The sequence below is a fragment of the Lepisosteus platostomus genome, chromosome 13 (genome assembly GCF_059453375.1).
Source record: "Lepisosteus platostomus isolate fLepPlt1 chromosome 13, fLepPlt1.hap1, whole genome shotgun sequence".
NCBI classification, from domain to species: Eukaryota; Metazoa; Chordata; class Actinopteri; order Semionotiformes; family Lepisosteidae; genus Lepisosteus; species Lepisosteus platostomus.
Window position 1 is genome coordinate 35211914 of NC_142623.1, and position 19405 is coordinate 35231318.

General features: G+C 35.9%; 1 protein-coding gene across 5 annotated transcripts in view; it reads right to left on the bottom strand.

Moving 5' to 3' along the window:
• pdgfrb (platelet-derived growth factor receptor, beta polypeptide) overlaps positions 1–19405 on the bottom strand; it is a 41672-nt gene that overhangs the window by 13245 nt on the left and 9022 nt on the right. For 2 of the 5 annotated variants that reach the window (XM_088604357.1, XM_088604356.1), the window contains 14 exons: positions 14614–14674; positions 13603–13881; positions 12426–12683; positions 11080–11210; positions 9571–9745; positions 7764–7953; positions 7091–7206; positions 6551–6674; positions 4243–4463; positions 2643–2737; positions 2403–2535; positions 1453–1557; positions 965–1075; positions 228–381 (listed from right to left, as the gene is read on the bottom strand). In XM_088604357.1, coding sequence (XP_088460483.1) covers positions 228–381; positions 965–1075; positions 1453–1557; positions 2403–2535; positions 2643–2737; positions 4243–4463; positions 6551–6674; positions 7091–7206; positions 7764–7953; positions 9571–9745; positions 11080–11210; positions 12426–12683; positions 13603–13881; positions 14614–14662 — 2141 coding nt within the window. In that variant the 5' untranslated portion in view covers positions 14663–14674. Of the gene's footprint in view, positions 1–227; positions 382–964; positions 1076–1452; positions 1558–2402; positions 2536–2642; positions 2738–4242; positions 4464–6550; positions 6675–7090; positions 7207–7763; positions 7954–9570; positions 9746–11079; positions 11211–12425; positions 12684–13602; positions 13882–14229; positions 14335–14613; positions 14675–19405 lie in introns of those variants that run through there. The other 3 variants (XM_088604360.1, XM_088604361.1, XM_088604358.1) reach the window with 3 other exon arrangements.

Consider the following 19405-nt stretch of genomic DNA (forward strand, 5'->3'; position numbering starts at 1 on the left):
AAGTGACAAAAGTGTTGCGTAAGTGACAGCAGCTCCACAAAATCCCATTGCAATCCTGGAGAATCTAATCATGCTTATTAGACTGTGTATTGTTATCTAAGCTTCTTTCTGGAATGTGTCCAAAACTTTGCGTTGCTATAAAAGGGTAACAACAAAATAAAAACAAAATTCAGCTTTTATAGTTAAAGGCAAATGGTTCATTAAATTGAAAATGACTGCATCCCTACCTTTTTCCTTGACTCTCGATTGTGCTATTTCTACACATCTCAGCATCTCTCCTAGTTTTATCTGCATAGTACTGCAGGAAGGTGTGTTTATTTCTGTGGAGGTAGTCTACCAGGTCTCCATAGCGGCAATACTCTGTAATTAGATAGATAGGACCTGGAAGGAGAATAAAATCTGTTACTATTGTATCCAGAGGCCATACAGTTTTTGTGAATCACAGTAAAACACCTCATGTGAATCATTGTGGAATATTCAGCTTCATTTTCTGCACATTAAACGTGCCTCAGTTAAAAAAAAATGTAATCATGTTCATCGTAAGGCTTGACAAGAAAGTGTTTTGCAGGGCAGATTTTTGTCCTAACCTTGATTCTTCTGAAAGAAAGTCTAGGAATTGAAACATACAATTTTAGCAAAAGTATTTATACCAACCAGAACACATTTTTTTTTTAAGTTTTGAAAGATTAGTTATTGTAAATGCATATCAGTTGTAGTATTAAAAGCCAACAGACGTCTACAGCATTGTCTGTAATGCTGGATTACTGTCAAGTACACCAGGAGAAAAGGGCAGGACAAGTACATCTGCAATTTCTGTATTTAGGGAGATTTTTGTAGATTTAATTATAGATTTTGTTTTTACTGAAAATACAAGATATTCTTTGCCGTCAGATGTAATAACAGTAGTAGCACATAAGTATTGTTTTTGGTTTTGTAAGTATTTTGTTTAAAGCAGGACTCATACCTCTTTTTGTGCAGGCTCCTAGCAGATTCACAATATTGAGATGAGGGCCTAAATGACTCATTATTTTCAGCTCCGACATCAACGCCTGAGTCTCACTTCTCCTTGCTGTTGCTGTAGAGTTAAAAATGAAAATAATTGTAGCATATACAGGTTTACAAAATGCCATACATACTACTTAAAAACAAGTTAAAAAAATCTACTGTTGATTTGATTAAGTACATATCAAAGTAAACATATTTATTTATATTTCAGAGAGCTAATGTGTGTCTTTTTAAAGAAGAAAAAGAGTTTTAGAATTTTAGATTTACAGCTTTTGCTTCACTTTGTATTTCGTACATATAGAGCTCCATAAGAGCTCTATACTGTAGTTCAGAGTCAGATGATTCTTTTTAATAATATTTGGGCTAATAAAATGTACTTTGTGTTTAGCTTAATTAAAACAAGAAACATACATACAGACAGGAAACATTTACTCATCAGTCACGTACATTTCAGCATTTTCACTGCCACTTTAGTGGTGGATTGGGAATGACCAAGGCCATAGGCTGTTCCTTCTACAACCCTGCCAAATGCTCCAGAACCCAATGTACGCCCTGAAACATAGAAGGTTTGCACTCAACAGGAGAAAATCTACTCAGGAGAGAAATTTTAACTGAAAAATACTTCAACAAAGAAGAAAAGATGTATACATTTCAATTTGTTATGTATGTAGACATTAAAAGCCTTTAAAACAGTTCACAAACTTTTTTCACGTACAACTCAAACTGCTCAGTTTCAATGTTGGGGGATGAAGGAACTTTCTAGAATTCTCTCATTTATTTCTATTTACATAAAAGTAAAGTCTCTCCACAAAACACTAGCAGATCATTATGGAAACTATTATGAATAAAACAGAAATCATAACAAGTGTTATTATAGTTCAAAAACACTTTTCTTTTACAATACGTTTGTCAAAATAAAAAAAAAAGATTGTAAATAATTGTTCTACAGGTTCTATGGGTACTACTGAGCCTATGTTATTATTTTGGAAAATATTAGTACCACAGAAATTGAATACTAACGGTATATTAGATTATGTTTATCTCTAATACTGTGGTATTCTCTGTGCATTTCATATAATATAGTTTTAGTGGTTAAACAAGGAAAATTAATCTGTCAAAAGGATGCTTGAATGTCCATAGAATTCTGGGGCACAAAACCCTTATGTTTTCCTTGTATTCACTCATAAAATGTATACTGTACATTTTAAAATTTTGGAAAAGTCCGTTATTTACGTAAGCGATTTTTTATTTTTTAAGATTTCCCTAAGATTATATTTTAACATGTATAACTGGTTAGACTGAATTCAATATAGATGTCTCTTTCCCTTTCTCCCACTTGTCAGCACTATAAAAGAATGTTTTATCAGGGTTTGTATGGGCTACTTTTCTTTTCTTACCTAAGACAAGGCTGTCTCTTGGTACCTCCCAGGCTGAGTCATAAGGGAGGTGCATTGGGTCTACATAGATGTATTCATGGCCATCCGAGCTGACTGACTCAATCACCTTCCAACGGATTTCATAGCGAGGTTTCTAATGCGGAAAGAAGCAACAGCTGCTTTACAACTTTTAACGATGGTCAAAATATGTGCCAAAGGGAAAGCATGACAAAAAAGGTTGCCCTAGCTTGTTGTTCTCACCTTTTTCCACACTGCTATCAGGACAATGATGGAAATTATAAATATTACCACAAGAGCTAAGACCGCAGCTAAAACTGCCACCTGGGAATAGAGCACTGCAAGAAAAAGATAATAAAAAATTATTAATGAAGTGGTATATCAGCACATGCGATATCAGTGATCATTGAACGTAGAGACCACTAGGACCTACATAATACTTTAAGTGTCTATGTTATAATGCCATTCATAACCCTTTAATATCACTCTTCTAAACACCATAACAGATATAAGTTATCAAACTATAATTTCTGCGAACTATAATACTACACTTAACCCTGAACTTAATCCTAATCATAGCTCTTGACCTAAGATATAACATTAGCTTTGATAAATGTTATAAACACTCACATATATGTATAGATTATTTTGAAGCAGTAATTATAATGCTTTACAAATGTTGTTATAGAATTGTATAACATGATGGTGTATTGCTAACTGCACAAGACTGCATTTAAAAAGAGTGGAAGTTAATAAACTCTGAAGAATGATTTCAGTGTGGTATTTATTGTACTTTTTCTTGTGTGTAACTATCATGCCAGACATATGGTTATCAGTAGAATAATAATAACTAGGAGTAGACCCACTTAATTCAAAACTGAAGACCAGTACCCATTAGAGTGACTATAACAGGGTAGCTGGATCTAGGTGCCAGATATGGGGTTTAGGCACTAGAGGGGGGTGGTGAGACACTCCACACACAGAGAAAAACACACACGAGGTTATAAGAGAGCAGGCCTTAACAGTGAGAAGTCACACTACCCCACTACCCACTTAAGGGTTTAAATAATCAACAGTCCTGGTTGACCTAGGGGAGTTGGATCCCCACTGTCAGGTGTGTGTGTGAGTGTGAGGGGAGACTCTGGTGGTTGGCTCATGGGAAGATAGTTCCTCATTGTGAAGGGGGCAGTGAGAAGTGGGTTCTCACGGTAGGGGGAGCGTGAAAGATCCTCAGTCTCACGGGGAGTCGGGGAAGGTGAAAGGCTGCAAGGTTAGGAGTGAGTTGTCTGGGAGCATGGAGACGGGAAGCTCTCACAGAGCGCTAGCCTCGGCTGTTGTCAGTCCACAGGTAAATAAGAAGACAGTTATACAGCGGACTGGTCTAAAGTTTGACCCGTTGAGGGCATTCTACTGCCAATCGTTCTAAGGTACAATAAGATTAGCACAGGAGAACAGTTAAAGGACTGAGTGAGGGTTAAAACAGTTTTAAATACAATGAAATTGGTGCCTTAATACAGGCTTAAACGGAGGTGTGCAGATTCCTCTACACTTGGCAACCAACCAAGGTGGATCTTTTACAGTGATGTGCAGCAATCATTATGTACCAGTAGTCCCAATGCACAGCAGAACAGGTGAAGAAGAACAAAAACTGCTTCACTAATCAAATTAAACTTTTTGGGAAACAAAATTGTACAAATCAAGAGTGGCATTCTAACCAGCTGGGGATAACACCCCTACTCTTGCGTAAAGTGTGATGGGACCTTTAAAGACCAAGTGGTGAGGAGTCTCAGGTTTTATTCTTAAAAAATTCAATGACAATGCTGAAAGCCAAAAGTAAAATCACCATGAGGCAGATGAGAAAGCAGCTTGACATCGCGTGTTTTCCGCCCCATTGCGCTCCTGGCCTCACAGCGCAAAGAAATGATCTTCTGCAGGTCCTGAAGGGCGATCCTGCTCTTGGTCAGGTAAACACCACGGGTTTCATTATAGCTCACATTTGTCTGTATGCTGACATTATCAGAGCCTGTAGCGATAAGGGTCCACAGATCACTTCTGTTGGTGCATCTGGGAAAATTCAAAAGACACAATACGAGTTTTACAACCATTGCACCTACGATTTCAACCATCGGGTGCAAGACCTATGATAATATAGAAAACAAATATTCCTTTTCCAAATCTCTTGTGATGAGTTATTTCTCAAAAAAATGTTATGACGTATTTACACTATGTAGTCATTTTTTAAACTGAAAATTGCTGCTTCTTGATCAAAACCTTGGAATGGCGCAACCTTTTAAACATCAGTGGATCTTGCCATATTGATACACATTGCAGTGGACAGGAAAAAAATAATTCTCATTATACAGTATGTACCAAATGGAACCCTTTTTTTATATGGAAAGATTTTTGACTATTTAAAATTGTTGATTTGTCAAATGTGTTTTGTCACATTATTCAATGACCTCTTTTTGCATTAACTACAGTAGCTCTTTAAAATATAATAAACCATGAATTGTTTATAAAGACAAAAAATCATTTTGAATCAGATTAGACCTGGCAGTTAATTAATAATTAGATATCAAATACAGCAGTATAAAGCACTCAGTTCAACCCAGTGTTCATCTATTTTAAAACCTGCTTTTTATAAATGTCATCATTATTTAAATTACATATTATCCTATTATTGATTGTAGTTTATATGCAGTGATTTGCTTTTATTTTTACTAGTGGCAGGAGCAGTAGTATTATCGTACTTTTATAGAATTCCTACAAATCATTTTAAGATGTAGAATGTAAAAATACTACCCTCTGGTGGAGAGACCAACCAACAAATAAGAAAATTAATGTTCCTTAACATATTTTCTTGAATTGACTTTATATTGTAACAAAATTTATCCAAGCAAAAAGGTGTCTCAGTGTAATAAAAGACAACAGGAGTTTTACCTGTGATAATTTTTAATATCAAGCAGAGAATATCAAGCTGCTTGCAGCCACAAGGGGCTGTGTGTTTGTCAATGGGAAAGGTTTGATGTGATATTTTAATCAATGTCAATTCAATGCATAGACAGTATGTGTTGTGTACAACAAAGTACTGTATTGAAATTTGTGATAATATTTGAAGTTCGATGGCAACACATCAAATTGATATTGATAATAAAGGTTGTTACCAGGAGAAAATAGCATTATTAAATCATTAGGTTCAATTTTGTCATTCCATAACTTGAAACTACCAAATAACTGTCTTCTTTGATTATGACACGAGACTTGACATTTTTTACAGGATCTGGATAGAGAAACAAAAACCAAGTCTGTGCAGCTCATGTGCTCACAAATTAACCTGCATTTCCCCTATATTGGATCATTACAAGAATCTCAAGAATAACTTACAGTTTGGGATAAGTTATTTTTAACATTGGGACTCCCAATGTTAACATAACATTACTGTAGATCACAGTAATCAGCTCAATCACATACAGTACATTCTAAAATTATACTAAGAGGCTCTATTTGTGCATGCATGCAAAATAATTAATAATTATAATACAATAAATCATAAAACAATAATAAAATAATTTAAAACAGAGTTTCAAGAACAAGGAGCATGACAGTAATGGCTCTTACACCTGCTGATTCCAGGTAATTCAATTGTCTTAATTGTACACATTTAGTGTTTTTGCTTTGTCATGTACAGTAACTGAGATTTTAAGCATAAACCACATTGAAGATGCTCTGAAGATAAGTTCTGTTCTCTCCGGTCTGTCAGTAAAATGGACAGTCAATGAAATACTTGACATTGTATTGATCTTTAGCTGAGGAATCCATCTCTCCAGTTTCTATACCTGTGTGCAGGGTGCACACTGGTACCAACACTCACAACAGGGCCAGTTTAACAGACTTACAATTTTACAGACAGGGCCAATCAACTTAGAGATATGTTTTTGGACTTTGGGAGAAAACTAGGGCACCTGGAGGAAATCAACGCGAACAGCACTCCAGGAACTGATACCAGGTCACCAGTGTTGTGAGGCAGCAATGATAACCACTGCTCTACCCTTAGTTCAGGAAAAATGGACGTCATATGGATTTTAATGTTTGGAGTGCTGGTGTTTCTTTTCCGAAATAAGACTTTTTCACTGAGAATCCTTTTGGCTTACTTGTGGATGTTGTCGCAGCTGTACCATTGGATCCTTGGGGTTGGCACACCTTCAGCCTTACAGACCACTGCATGTCCTCCTCCTACTGGGATGTAGTCAGAGAGGTCCACAATATGAGGGGTCACTGCGGTGGAAAAAATAACACTTTCAGAGATTCGGAGACAAAAAAATGAAGAAAAAAAGGAAATACAGATATTGTATACTGACAGGACTCAGTACATATATTTTTCTGTGTTAAATGGTGTTACATAAAATATCAACCAAGTCCACAGGCCTCATTTTAGGCAGTACCAACATGATTAAGTCAGTACTTCAAAGTGATTTACTACATCATTTTAATATGTATTTTCAACACAGCTGTGAAACAGGATTTTGGCTCAAAGTGTTTGCTAAGTGTTTTACGTTTCCAGGCAAAATACTTCAATGTTTATGTAGAGGCTTTGGAGAGGACTAGCAACATGAAAGAAATACCTCTACTCATTGAAAACAGTGTCTGTGTGTACTAGTTATTTCTGTATATTACTTCTCAGCTCTTCTCACCATTCACATGGAGTTCAAAGGTTAGCTCCCCTGCACCATCTTCATTAGACACGTGAACAGTATAATGTCCACGTTGCTCCGTTCTAATACGTACCAAAGTTAAAGTGGTCTCATATCTTTAAAAAATAGAAAGATTACATTGTGGTAAATTTAAACTCATTAGAATGAACAAAAAGCAGCATAAAGTGTCTTCCAATATTGGGGAAATCTTTTTGTATTTTGGATGACAGTGCATTGTCTGATTTTTTTGGAAGCAATTGTCTTGGGTTGATTCTGGGCAGAATTACAGAAGTAATTGGCAACCCTCCTCCAGTATTTATTTAACTTCAGCTCTAATTTTTAAATCAGATATATTTGTCAAAATGCCCATTATATCCATTACTTTGGGGGCACCTTTGAGAACCTAAAGACCCGCTGGCCGGTTCCTGTCCACGAGGAATCATTTTTAAAAAAGAACTCACACCCATTTGTGAAATGACTCTTAGAAGAAAAAAAAAACTTTCCAAAGAGGGGCAGTCACTACTTTATCAATGTGTATTACGCAACATCACTGAATTCATCATTAGTTCTCTATGTTAAAGCCCAAATAAGCCCAAAAATACATAGGAATTAGAACATATTATACTGTGTATATACTGTAATTAAGAGCTGATTAGTTATAGGTACTTTGTACCTGGTCTCTTCCATTTTTCTGAAGTCGATAGATACTTCTTCTAAGTCTCCTGTCAGGCTGATGTTATCCTTCAACCACCTCACTTGAGGTTTGGGATAGGCTTCTATTTGCACAGTGAGCTCAATGCTTTCATGTAGTTTTCCAAATAGGTTGTTACTGATGGTGGAATTCAGCTTTACAAACCCCCGGTCTGTGGAAAGAAATGCACAAATGTATTTACACATCAGTGAGACACAGCTAGTCTGTGAGAATGTGTACCTTTTCACTGTGTAAATTTACAGCATTTCTTTGTGCCAAAAAAGGGCTAAAATTATACAAGGATTTTCATTTAATCCTGGACCTAATGTCCAGACAAGTCAGAACTTCTAGTTTGTGTTGCTGGCACTTAAAAGCCATACAGTTGCCAAAACAGAATGTGTTTGCTTGGTTGTATTTGACTTGAGATATTTTGGCATTGGGGTCACAAATGTAACATTTAAAGAGTTTTAAAACAGCTTGCTGTTTTCCTCATAATGCATCCTTTTCTGACAGGGACTGCAGCCAAAGGGACTGAATTAAAAGCACAAAATAAAACAGCGAGTTTATATTTGCATAAATAAACAGATGGATATACGGTACTGGTGCAAAGTGTTTATGGTGAATTTTCATACTTTCCTCTGTGATTTATGGCATTTTTTAAATGGAACCTGAATGCTGGCTGTTTTTATAGGTCATAAAAGTTCAATCTTTCTGTCTCTCAATGTCTGTTTTTCTCTGTTTTTCCAGTTGTGCTTTTTTGTACTTACGGATGTTCATTGGGAAGAGTTTGAAAGACAGAAGAAGAGGCTGGATTATATTGTTTTATGTATAAAATATTTTAGATTAAATAAAGATTTTCTGGACATCCTTCAACTACTGTATACTGTATATATTTTACCTTTAAAAAGAGTGGCGTATTGGTAGCACAGTGGCGCAGTGTTAATATTGCTGTCTCCCAGTAATTCTACTCCCAGTAATACAATGTTGAGCGTTGATTTCAATTCTGGACTTGGAGTGCTATCTGCATAAAGTTTGTAAGATCTCCCTGTGTTCATGTGTGTCTCCTTCAGGTGCTCTGGTTTTCTCCCCCAGCCCAAAGGCATACTGGTAGGTTAACTGGCTTCTGGGAAAAATCATCTATGGCGTGAGCGTGGGCATGTCTGCGTTTGTGTCCTGTCCAGGGTGTACCCTGCCTGGCACCTACTGCTTGCTTGGATAGACTTTGGAGCACCATGAATTGGAAGAAGTGGTTTGATGAGTGGAAAAGTGAATTGTTAGACACACAATTAGCTACAATTTACAACTTTTAAAAATGTATTGATACTAATTTAGTCAGTGATGCATTAGCTCAGAACCTGCAAATTACCTCTATAAATTATTTTTAACCTGTAATAGGTTATCGAAATAAAAATAGAGTAGTAGTGATGTACTAGGAGCTGACCTCTAAAAATGACTTATTGCATATTTATTAACAAGGTCAGGTTGTTTTTCAGATGTAATAATTTAATGGATACTCCCGTGCTGCACTTATTCATCTTATAAATTTATCAAATGTAATTTGCAACTTCTAAACTGAACTGATACGAAGTCATTCATTAATCAAGCCCTTAACTACAATTTTTCAAGTTGCCAGTGTGAGTCTTCAGGCCACAACTACTGTAGTCCATGTAAGGAGAATAAAAACAATCTCACCTGAGCAAATCAGTTAAACAAGTCAGATTTGAAACAGTGGTTTGTCTAAGTGGTGCATAATCGTACTGCTTTTTTTCGGATTATATCAAAAACTCACCGTGAACCGTAATTATGATCTCATCATCTTTCTCTGTCCCCCCTACGTTCTCATTGACATTGCAATGGTACCTTCCTGAATCCTCAAGAGTAGCATTCGATATGTTCAGAATGGATCGCATTTCCATCCCCAGATCAGAAATTATGTCGGTTATTGGTTCTATAAATTGATTCGCCTAAGAAGAGGAAAGCAAAAACAGCTTCAAGACACAGATTTCCATGAAATTATGCTCTACAGAAATATTTTACTCATTCCCACCAATGTTTGATTGAATAGTTCTTTCAAACCCTAATTAAGGCAGAGGTGAAGTGTAATTCCAACAGTGAGCTTTATTGGGGTATTTCACTTGGCGTAGGTGAACAACAATGATGAGGTTGTCACAACCCTGACTACTTCCCACTAAGTAAGGACAAGCCAGGAATGGATGAAAGAGCCAGGAAAGTCTACAACAAGCATTACATTTATTTTTAGGTTTAGCAGGTGGAAGTGGGTGAAATTAGGGTTTGACTTTCTCCTTAACCTTTTGTTAAACTCCATAAAATAATCCATTATGAAGCATCAAAATAAAAAAGAGAATGAAAGCTTCTACTCAGCCCTGTGACGAAGACATTCTCCACTGGGATAAGCAACAGAATAGGAATATGAGATGAAAAATAATGTTGTAAAAATGCAGAATAAATATTTGACAAACTTTCACTAGCCAAATAGTGTGCTCCTGATGATTTTGGGTTTTTCTAGTATTACTTGGTAATGATTATGTTGTTCAGTATTTTTGATGCAAGGTTATGAAAAGAACTAAAATACCTGGGAATCAGGACTGTGAGTCACAGTAGGCTTTTTTTGTTTAGATGCGTTCTACAGCAATTGCCTAGTTACTGTAACGTAAATTCTCCTTTCCAGTGTCTGTTATGATAAGACTCAAATCTGAATTAAGCCTGATTAATCTCAAGTCAGATTTTAAATAAACTGAGTCATTTGATTCTTGCCATTAACAGAAATTTCTCTAGATCAAAAGCCATTATGGGATTTTCTACATTTCCTCTGTCTTATTTATGGAAGACAGATGTGGGTGGTCTGGTCGCAGAAAAAGCCTGCATCTTAGTGTATTTCCAATCTCAGATCCTTTTTTTTAATTACAAATCGCAATAATTAATAAAGAAGAGCATAGCAGTAAAGCATAGAATAATGTCATGTGTTTATTAAAACCAAGCTATGTTATATTTATCATTTTGCAGATTGCTGTACCATATTGTAGCTACTGTAGTTAATAAAGAGAATAAACTAGTCCAAGGTGCTTTCTATGGTGTAACCTCTGATTACCTTTTATTAAATCTATATTAGATAACCGAACTTAAGCTTAGTCCTTGAGAAAAACTACAAGAAATCATATTATTCAGTCTTCAGACTTATTATCTAATGTTTCTTATTAAACAATGATGAATATCACTAAACATCTGCAAACAGGCACAGTCACAGAGAAAATGTTGATTCTTCATTTTTTCTACTTACAGCTTTGCGTGGGTAGTCCCAGGTGAAGTAAGCTAACTCCACTCCTCGTACTGTGCAGTTCACAATTAGTGGTTCACCTTTCTTTAACTCTGTCTTTGTGGCATTGATAAAGACCTCTATCATGTCTGGTACTGTAGTGTACAAAACATTTGACAAAATATTAAAGAATCTTTTTGTACTAGCATCAGAATAATCTATTCTCACAGGTGGTCAAAGTAGCAATGCTGTTTCTCGACTGTGTCCACTGGGAGCAATTGATTGGTCATAGACTGGACATACTGTAGATTCCCCATGTAGTAGAACACGAGTGACAGAGCACTGTGTCACCTGTGACTTGCTGGGAACCTGAAGGCTAGTAGAGAGATCAGTGAGAGACATGCCACTCTTCCAATTGGTACTGCTTCTCCTGTCAGGGCTTGTGCAGCTTGCAATACTGTACAGCAAATAGCAACTGAGATGGGCTTGTTGGAGGAGCACTTGTTTTGGAGGAAATGTTGTTTTCATATTTTGTTCTAGGAATCACCACCAGTGAGTCTAGTCTCAGAACAATTCCATACTTGTTACAGTTTATTGTAACAACAGTTTATGGTTGTTTGTGTAACTGGTAATGGCTATGTCTTTGTGTCCCTTTGTGACCTTCTCTTGTCATGTCTTTCTCTGCTTATCTAGGCCACCCTAAATGTTTCACGTGTGTTGTACGCATGAGATTGAAATGTAGCAGACATCTGGTTCTCTGTTGTTGTGAATGAGTCAGCACTTTCTGCTTTAGGTTTACTCAGCATTAGAGTCCTGACCAACAGTTGTAAGCACCATAATGTGGAGACTTCCTATTTAAAAAATATTTGATACACAGTGCATATAACAAACTTTCTTGTGATTAAATGTGGCAGCACATAAGAATAATAAATAATAATTGCTTACACTTATATAGTGCTTTTCTGGAAGAAAATACATACTGTATGACATGTTCAAAGGTGTAATTGGTAATTCATATTTCTGTAGCGTTCTGTGTCTCATTTCTATCATTATTTCACTAGGAATAAAAATACCAAAGATGTGTTAAATGTGTTGAAAGGGTTTATTGAGTGTTTTAGTCAAATAAAATTGGCTTTACTGTCTTCGACCTGGAGGACGAAGGACACAAAAGACAGAAAAGGGGGTTTATATATAGTATTTATAACTTCAAGTGGGGAAATAACACCGGAAATGATTGCAAATTTCTGACAGCAGATTGCATTTGTTGCATCTTTATGTAAAAGGCAGCACTGATTAAGTTGTTCAAAAATATGTCATATGAAGAAAGACATACAATCTAAACAGAAAAAATGAAAGTGGACATGGCTTACCCTTAAGACTGTGCACATGAAATGCAAGGGATTCCCTCTCTTCACCATTCAATGTACCCTTGCAGACGTAGGAATTGTCACCCAAATTTGCCCTGAAGCCCTCCTGAGGGTTGTAAACTCCACTGATTGGAATTTGAGTTGCCTTCTCATATAAGGTGACATTTATTTGGGGGTTGGTAACAAAGCAGGGAATGGTGCCTTCCTCCCCTACCTTCATCACAAGGTTAAGGTCAGATGGTAGGAACCACACATCTGGATCTGGGAGAGAAAAACACCTACAGCTAAAAACCTAGGCAGTGTTTTGTGAACCTTGTTTTCAATCCCTTTTCACATTTTGAGAAAAATAACTTATACAAAAGATTTTTTAAATGAAAAAAAGAAAAACAAATCATTTTCTTTTGATTAAGGTTATTTACCAAACTGACTGACATATTGAGGCAAAGGGTATCACAGTACATGGGTGAAGTTGCTCCACTGTATTATATGTATTCAGCATGAAGAGTTGAGGGGCAATTTTTGCAATTAGCACAATTCTTTAATTTAAAGAGGGGCCATTACTGTGAAAGCACTGTGTACAGTGCAGCTACTGTCCTCCCTTCACAAGTTTTTTTTAACTCTTATTAGATATGTTCACTCCCAAAGGCCTGATCTCCAGGGCAGCTCATCTTGTAGCATAATGTAGAATACTGTATGTTTCTTGGTGATTCTTAGTGAAGAAAGGCTACAAGATTCCTGAAAATTCAGAACAAAAACCTGAAATACACTGAAAACACTGTAATTAGCTAGTAATTAACATTCACATTAAAAGTATTCTAGCTTTAGATTTAAGTAGACAGATTGTAAAAGCAATAAACAATCTGTAAATACAAATCAAACTTAATTATGGTGTACAAATTGTAAAAACATTTGAGTTGGAAAATAAAGATGAGATCCAAGATTCTGTTTTGAAAATTTCAGTTCCGAAAGTACATTCAAGTAGTGATGATTTCTAGAAAGCAAGGGATGTATGTCATTATATTATGCTGAGACTATTTAATTTATACAATTCATAATATATATTTTTTTGCTTTCTGATAATTTCTTACAATTTGGTAATTGCGTAGACGTCATCTTAGATAAAGGTTTTGGCTAAATGCATGATCAAAATAAAAAAAAAGTAAAAAAAAGTATGGCTAACCTGGTACATAAATGTAGATGCTTTCCTCCTTGAAGGCTGATGGGGATTCAGAACATGTATATAGTCCAGTTTGTCTCCATGTTACATTTTGTAGTGTAAGATTACTAGATGAAATCCCATTCTTTACTGTAGAATTAATTTGTTTGTCATTGTGTTTCCAGATCACCTCACTTGATCCTGAGCACGTCAGAGTGATGTCAGAGTTCTGCTTCAAGACTAACTCTGGGCCACTTGGTGAAATTGCAAGGCCTTGACCACCTTGATACACCTGTAGGAGAGCTTTCAAAACAAATTCACAAAGTTATAATGCATGTCCCACAAAGGGTTATAACAAATGAAAAACAGAATGGAGTTACACTGATAGGGTTGTGTCCTTTACCACTTTCCAGGTAATGGGTGGGTAGCAAAGAACAAGCATGATTCAAATCTCCACTACTGTATGTTCTGAGAATCAAAACCCTGATTGCAATTGAATTGCTCTGGATTTCTAATACAAGTCACTTCTTTTTTTCTAATTCTAAATAGGAATTCACAATGCAGAGAATCACATCCAAAACTGAACGCATTAAAGAGAAAGTAAACATTTTGTAGTAAAGTGATATAGGAATGTATAAATGTTGTAATTACATGTAATAGTCCACCAGGTGTCTCTACCCATTTTCTTAGGTTGTAGGAGTCACCCGGATGTTATAGTTTTGGCGCCAGAAAACTAGAGAGAAAAACCGGGGAGAACTGGAGAGAACGGTGACAGATGGAGAAAGCTAGCACGAGAGAAAGGTATCAGATCAGTAGTGTACTGTGCTGCACAAAATAACTTTTCTTTAATACATAGTTCATTGTTCCTGCCTCTGTGTCATTCTTTGTTTCATGTGAAGATACAACACATTTAAAAGTTGGATTGCTTTTTGTGTCCCATTAACATGTCTAAACAATGATGTACCTTATGAATCTTACCAAGAAAAAAGACAGTATTTTCTGTGAACCAAATTCATCACATGGACTAAGTTTTACCTGTGACAAAAGCTGCTAAATTGAAGTCTGTCATCCAACCCCACTTCATTTTGAAACTCTTCTGGAAAAAAACAAATAAAATCAAATGTAATGAATGTCTTTTCTTAACATAGTGATCAGTATGACTTTATAACAATTCTCTTGTTCCCATGAGTTTCCTCTGGGAGATCTGATTTCCTCCCACAGTCCAAAGACATACTGTACTGCTAGGTTAATTGGCTTCTGGGAAGATTGGTCTTGGTGTGAGTGTGTGCATACTTGTGTGTGTTTGTTTTTCAATTGACTGGTGTGCTGTCCAAATTGTATCCTAACTTGCACCCTTTGATTGCTGGGAAAGGCTCCCCACAGCCATGTACTGTAAAAAGAGGTTAGGCGATAGATGGATGGATTTGAGGTAAGAAGAGCTACATAAATAAAAAGTATATTTTAATACTATCAATTGCTTTAAAAAGCTGCCCAACAGAATTATTTTCAACTTAACTTAAATGCAAGTCTCACAAATCAACCTATATGTATAAGTTTCCTTCATTACATAACTTTACTCATATTAGAATATCTGTCAAATGTACTAGCCTATTCATTAGGTGTAGATATAATAATATTTAGAAAATGGAAAACAGTCACCACCTGCCTTCTCTCAATCTCCTGTGATAACACAAAATGTTCAAGTTCTAGTCAAATCTTTTTTCAGGCACATTGAGAGGTTAAAGTAAGAAATGTCAAGCCATTTCTCTCTGTGAAGGAATAAACAGATTAATTGTAACTGTTGTAAGACAGTAAGAAGAAATAAAATAAGGAGACAGTTCCTAACCATACAACAGTTTTTTGCCTCTTATCAAAGACTGCTGGAATCTCACAATCAAGGAAAGCAGAGGCATTCCAAAGCTACAGCAACAAAGACAGGCACATTGCCTATCAATGCCCTCTGCAGGGCTCCTGCTGTTTTGTCATGCAGAGGTCAGGAAGTTGCAAGGGTGGGTCAGGAGACATTCAGCATACAGAGAAGAGTGGATAGTTGACAAAGCAATTTGACACACAACACGCTTCTCATTCAACTCATGTTCCTTCCAGTCTGACCCCCTGAGATCTAACGTCTTAGTCCATGCTCCAGCTTTTATTGATTTCCTTGGTTCAATGCAAATCCTAAGACTTCTCAGTGTTCAGGTATACTAATTAGGGAGATTTCTTTGGAAGGAAACATTACAGTGTAACATTGACATTTATGAATACAACAAAGGGATACATAAAACCTAAAATGCATGTACTGTAACAGCACAGGGTGATTTTATACATTTCAAAAAGCAAAGTAAAAATACTGTAAGTATCATTAAAGCACACTGATTTAATTAACTGAATCAGTGTGGCTCAGGTAAAGCTTTTACAAAATAATGGAATCATACCTAAGTAGGATTAAGTTGATTTTGTAATAAACGCCTCATGGGCAATGCTACAGGACATTTTCAGAAAGCAAGAATACTGTATATCAGGATGTGCAATGTATCCCCATTAGTTATGTCTCTTGGGGAAAAAAGAGAAAATTCACACAGCAATGATCCAATCAGTTTAAATAATGCATTTCATTTTTATAAGATATATACTCTTTTTAATGTATTTCAGACTTTGTTAAGGAGAAAAAAAATTGAAAATGAAAAATGTAGCTGACTGAAGAAGAATAATGTATTTATGTGGGCTATTCCCATTCCAATTAAAACACAGCAGAATGTCACACACCTGCTCATCACACCATCTCCCTATAATATGTGTATTGTATAAGCATCCCAGGCAATTTTGTTAATGTCTAACAGATTTGCTGGGGAACAAGGTTTAATTGTAAACACTAGCTCATTCAGTGTTATACAGGGAATACAGAAATGAGTATGACTTTGGCCCCTTCCTTTACTTTTTTCCTGTTGGGAAGTAAATTGTTGACAGCCACATTACTTTATTGAAGTAGGAAATGATCAATTCCTATTTCAATATGGCAATGTACAGTACAGTATCAATTCCCATTTCATTATAAAAAGCCATTAAAGCAGGATCTAAACTCTACAAATTTTGACTTACTGTCTGATCAACCTCAGAGACCAAATGTGCCTCCTGCCTTATCATTAAGTTGGTGTAATTGCAGGCATTTGGGAAGTACCTAGGCAGAAGCTGAAGTTAGATTAAATAATATTCAACATTGACTTCTGACAGGAATATTTGCAAAGTGGCCAGGAACTTTTTGGAGAGTCCTGCTCTGTCATTTTTCTATAAACCATTCAGTATATATTTTCACAATCTGTTGAATATGTGAAAACCACCATTCAATTTCATTTCCTTTAAATGTGTTTGTCCCACATACTACAGTAATTGTAACTGTGTTAGTAGACTTTCATTACAACTGCTGCTGTAGCAGATCATATCTTGGCCCCAACAGGACTGCATGCCAGGTTTAAATTCATCTTGTTTATGACTGTCTTAGACGATGCTGTATCAGAGAAATACAGGAGTATATCTTCACAAACAGTTAATCATACAAATTATACGTTTTCATTTCAAGCAGGCAGTCAGCTGTGAATTGCTTCGGGTTCAGATGACCTAAGGTGAAACTTAAAAAGAAGTATGCCATATTCTTTACAGGCACGCAGGACTGAGAGCTTTTTAAAATGTACAGAAGTTTAGAAACAAGAAGAAAGAAACATGAAAAAAAACAACTGAAATGAAATAAATGATAGAAAGCTATTTTAAAGAAACTCTCCAAAAGGCAATCTAAAGTTTCCTTGTCAAGTATTTGTATAGCCACAGAAAGTAGCAGCTATGTTTAATCTTAATCTGAGAAATAAAAATACATTTTACTACAATAATTAACTGTTTTAGTTATAAAGTGTTTCCAGTAAACAGTGTGCACTCTTTTTGTTCATGTTCTTTCATATAATTTGTATTTTAGACAGAGTATAGTCATTAGACAGAGTATAATCATTTCTTCAGCAGCTCTACTGTAGTGCTTGGAAATTACACATTTATCATTCCATTATTTAATGCACTAATGCATTACTAAATAACCTCATGTTATTATTATTTTCTATGTAGACATTCTAATTACCAATATAACCAGTAATTAATATAATTCAATAGAATTGTACTTGAGTTAACCTACCTGCTTCACCTACTGTATAAAGATGAATATACATTCGTCATTTACTATATTGTTGAAAATAAAAACCTTTACACATGTGTCCATACTGTGAATCTTTGTATCTTTGTTAACAGAGAATTATTATTCTGTTCACATTGTAATGTGCCAGATTTCTAAAGGTCTGGTCTAGGGAGTGAAAAAACACTAAAACAGGATGATATGATCTCCATTGTGCACAGTTTCCTTGTGGTTTTCCTTGTAAGCTCTTAAGGTCTGAGCACTCATTAAGTGCCTAAGAGAGGTATCAGTGTCTATAAGTGGCTAAATTTTCCCTTGTGTGCCTCTTGTTGAGACATGAGTAAGATTATACAGGAATTATACTGAGACTTTGTCAAACACAGGAGACTTTTTGTGGATACATTAATCTTTTATCATTGTAGTTCATATACAAGCCACAGGGCTGCAGTGGAATGATACTGGTGCCTTGAGAATTGAAATACTGAAACACTGTTATGGATGACTAGAACTGTATCAGGAGTTTCTGTGGTTAAAGGGGTTAAAGGGCAACATTTTTTGTTGCTCTAAGCATAGGCAAAAAAAGAAGGATTCTGACTGGAAATTTGTCCTTGAGTAAACAGTGCGTCATACAATGTGGGAACAGATGGAAAGCTCAAAAAGTGGGAGGCTGGGGTCTGGAAACTATTAAAGACAGAGAGGAGGACTGAAATCAGTAAAGGGGTGGGAAAAGAGGAGAGCAGAAGAAACGGCTGAGGGAGGAGAATAATTCCTACTAGAGGATACAACAACTAGTGCGAATCACATTTTATAAAGCTGGTTTTCACTCTGATACAATATACAAGTATGGATGTATGTGTATGTACTGTATACAGGCACAAAACATAAAAAAGAAGAAACAAGGCTAGGCTTTATGCTTGTTTTTGCTGTTTTTTGCTGATACATAACCCCTTCGAAGTTCCTCACGGCAAGCTGTTCTCTCATTCTATGACATGGGTGCCAAGGAAATGACTTGCACTCCTCCCCCAGCTTGGCTGTTCTCTCCAGAGGAACAAAAGAGTAAATAAACTGAGCTGACAGCATTCCCAATTGGCAGACTCATGGAATGATTCTGTCTTCACACACCACCCACTCCTTTTGGTTTATAGCTGAATTTCTCAAACTTAAGTATATGCTTATTTTCTCTCCTTTTTTCCCATGAAGGAAGTGGTCCTCTAGATGAGTGAAAAAAATATGTTGCTGAGATCAAACACCCATGGAGAGTTCCTGAACAAGACAGTGATGTTACGTTTATACTGTATGTGTCATCCCAATGAAGTTGAATATCTCTTTCCTGATCTTAGTCACTACAGTGCAAATCAAAATATTACATATTATGAATTTGAAAGAATTTAAAGAAAAAAAATATGCTATAGGCTTACAAAGCTTCCAGGTGAACAGTGGAGAAAATTCTTAAACTGTAAAACGAAGACATATTTCTTCTTTCTATGTCAAATCTATAGTGCGCTTTGGACCATGGAAATACCTTAGAAATGGACTAAATATAAAGAATTAACATTTTAAATATTGAAATGTGCTTTGATTATTTAAAATGAGGTTTTAGTGGGAACAAATTTAAAAGTTAAACTCTGTGAAACACATCTGGCCATGTGTTTGATA